At 37.2% G+C, this 2,500-nt stretch overlaps 1 protein-coding gene across 3 annotated transcripts in view; it reads left to right on the top strand.

The window, feature by feature from the left end:
- Positions 1 to 2,500, top strand: part of LOC122811820 (pleckstrin homology domain-containing family A member 3-like) — a 547,265-nt gene that overhangs the window by 189,196 nt on the left and 355,569 nt on the right. For all 3 annotated transcript variants that reach the window (XM_044083925.1, XM_044083926.1, XM_044083927.1), the window contains one exon: position 1. This exon is cut by the window's left edge and continues 155 nt beyond it. In XM_044083925.1, the coding sequence (XP_043939860.1) occupies position 1 (1 nt within the window). The remainder of the gene's footprint in view (positions 2 to 2,500) is intronic.

Genomic DNA, 2,500 nt, shown 5'->3' with positions numbered 1-2,500 from the left:
GGTAAGAGCAAATTGTATCTGCTATTCCTCCGATAGAAAATAAGTAATTAGGCTTTTATTTCATTTTGCCATTTCTTTATTAAGTAACGTATATAACTGAGCCGAGTTGCATATTTTGATCGTAGTGCATTGTTGACATTTCAGGTAAACATTTATTGACCATAAGTTAATTGATCAGTTGGTTCACCTTGTATCTCATAACATATTATTGCTCACGATAATAAGGATTGTAATTGAATCCTATATGAACATGTCATTGCTTGGTGAAACCGAAGGTTAATAATATGTTTAACTGTGATCTCAAGATGTTTTACATTCTCTACTTTAGTATCTGTACAACTTAAATCCTTAGGGTACAAGAAGAATATTTTTTGCATGCCAGGTGACTGACCCACTTGATGAAGCTGTACAATTTTCTTATTTTTGCTTGGCTGCTAGTCTTGTGAAACTAGTATATATTGTTTTGCATAAATGGGAATGACAAGTGACTACTCTTCAAGCATTATATTTTTTCATATTTCATAACATCCAGTAAAATTTACATTTATTTTATGCACCACAGTGCTTGATTAACCTCTGGACCAAAGGTTAGAGTATGGATCTTGAACTGGTAAAACTTCATAAAGTATGCAGCACAATTATTTCATGCTACACAGAACTTGTGTGCCATAAACATAAAAAAAATAAGTATCTAACAGAGTAGCACCAAGTAATAAAGAAATGTGAGGAGATCAAATCAGATTAGCGTTGTCAGGTCATAAGTACAACCAACTAAAGAAAAATATTCGCTAGGTGCATTGTTTGTTTAGGGATAGCATCTAATGGTTTCATATTCTTTCTGTTTGTTGGTGAAAATATATTTTCCTCAACCAGTTTACACTTTGAGTGTTAACAGGTTGCCTATCAACATGTAGTTCTGTACTGCAGAACAAACTTTTCCAAATTTTCAGTGAGCATATTATTTGACATTCCCCTAATCCCCAAAGGTCAATGTTTTTTTCAGTAATGTCCTTTGAGATCACATCATAACATTAGGAAAGCAGAGGTTTAAAGATGATCCTCCATAGTCCACCAGTAGTCTTCCAAATTCCAAAAGAAGGAGACGCCTTCCCACTCATTCCTATCACAAGTGGCCATCGGAGCCTAAATCTGGCACAGCCTACTTTTCATCTGCATAGCTAGTTTTCAGACGATGGTGGGACGTACTGTATGTTGCTACATTTAATTTGTAATTTCATACCCGACAGCTGTAACAGAGGTGAGAGTAGAACTGTAGCAGCTAATGACCGTTATTCTGTCCCATTCCTTTGCACAGGAATCAACCTGGCAGCTAACTGACCACTTCTGTCAGCAATCTAACTGACTTAAATTATTCTATAATATGTTGAATCATTAATACACCAAAGCAGATACTTTCTTAAACAGTACATAAAGTGAAAAATGTTGGACTTGAACTAAATAAGTAAATATTTTATCACTTGAAATGTAATCAGTGATGTTTGTTCATAGGTTTATAGGTAAGTACTAGGCTAGCTACCCAGCGGGCCATTTTAAGCTTAGTTACTTAACCTTTTTATGCTTAGAATAACTTATCCCATTCTGTTGTAGACTGGCCTTACCCTTCTCATGGTCAATAATTATATTTTACCCTTAATCAGAATAATTGGGATCATACCATAGATAATTTGAAAGAATCCATGCATGGGCTAAAGAATTTAGGAGCTGCCTCTGCCCATTAGTAGCACAAGGGGTAGTCCTGAGGTAAATCTGTTTCTCATCCATAGACTAATTTACGCTTGAATATGGATAGAGATAAACTTTACTTTATGTGGATGCGGAGTTCCATTCCACCGTAGCAGTATGTTCCTCGAAACCATTCTGTTGATGTTGCTGAAGAGGTTTAGATCCCTAGACAGAGTATTTCTAATGCTGTTGACTTGCTAATATGCAGTATATCCATCAGTAATGAGTTGGTGGATGCTGTGTATGCCAGACACAGGTCACCTCTTAGCAGTCTGTAGGATACCAAGTAGAGTGACAGGGCTTCGTGTCAGTCCATGTAGGTCATGTTGCTTATGCCTTGTATCCTTTTAGTAAGGTATCTCTGTGGGGTTCCCATTCAGAAGCCTGAAACATCACAAGCCTGAAAATCAAAATCCTGAAACCAAAAGCCTGAAAATTCAGAATCCTGAAAACTCAAAATCCTGAAAGCCCAAAATCCTGAAACTCAAAATCCTGAAAACACAAATAATGCTAATATGTCACTATAAAGACACTAATATCTACCAACTGACCCTCTTCCCTGACCTGACCCCTACCCTAACCCTAAGGTCCACCCGCCCAGTCCTAAACCTAACTCACTTAAACCGCTAACCCCAATATTTGTCACTATTGCATACATGCCTAACCTGCCCTAACCCTAACTCAGGCTTTTGGTTTCAGGATTTTGATTTTCAGGCTTATGATGTTTCAGGCTTCTGAATGGGAACCCTCTGTGGGC

Source organism: Protopterus annectens, chromosome 9.part0, assembly GCF_019279795.1.
Source record: "Protopterus annectens isolate FY-2018-M chromosome 9.part0, PAN1.0, whole genome shotgun sequence".
Classification (NCBI taxonomy): Eukaryota; Metazoa; Chordata; order Ceratodontiformes; family Protopteridae; genus Protopterus; species Protopterus annectens.
Note: the sequence above shows the minus strand (reverse complement) of the source record. Positions and strands in the feature narration are given on the sequence as shown.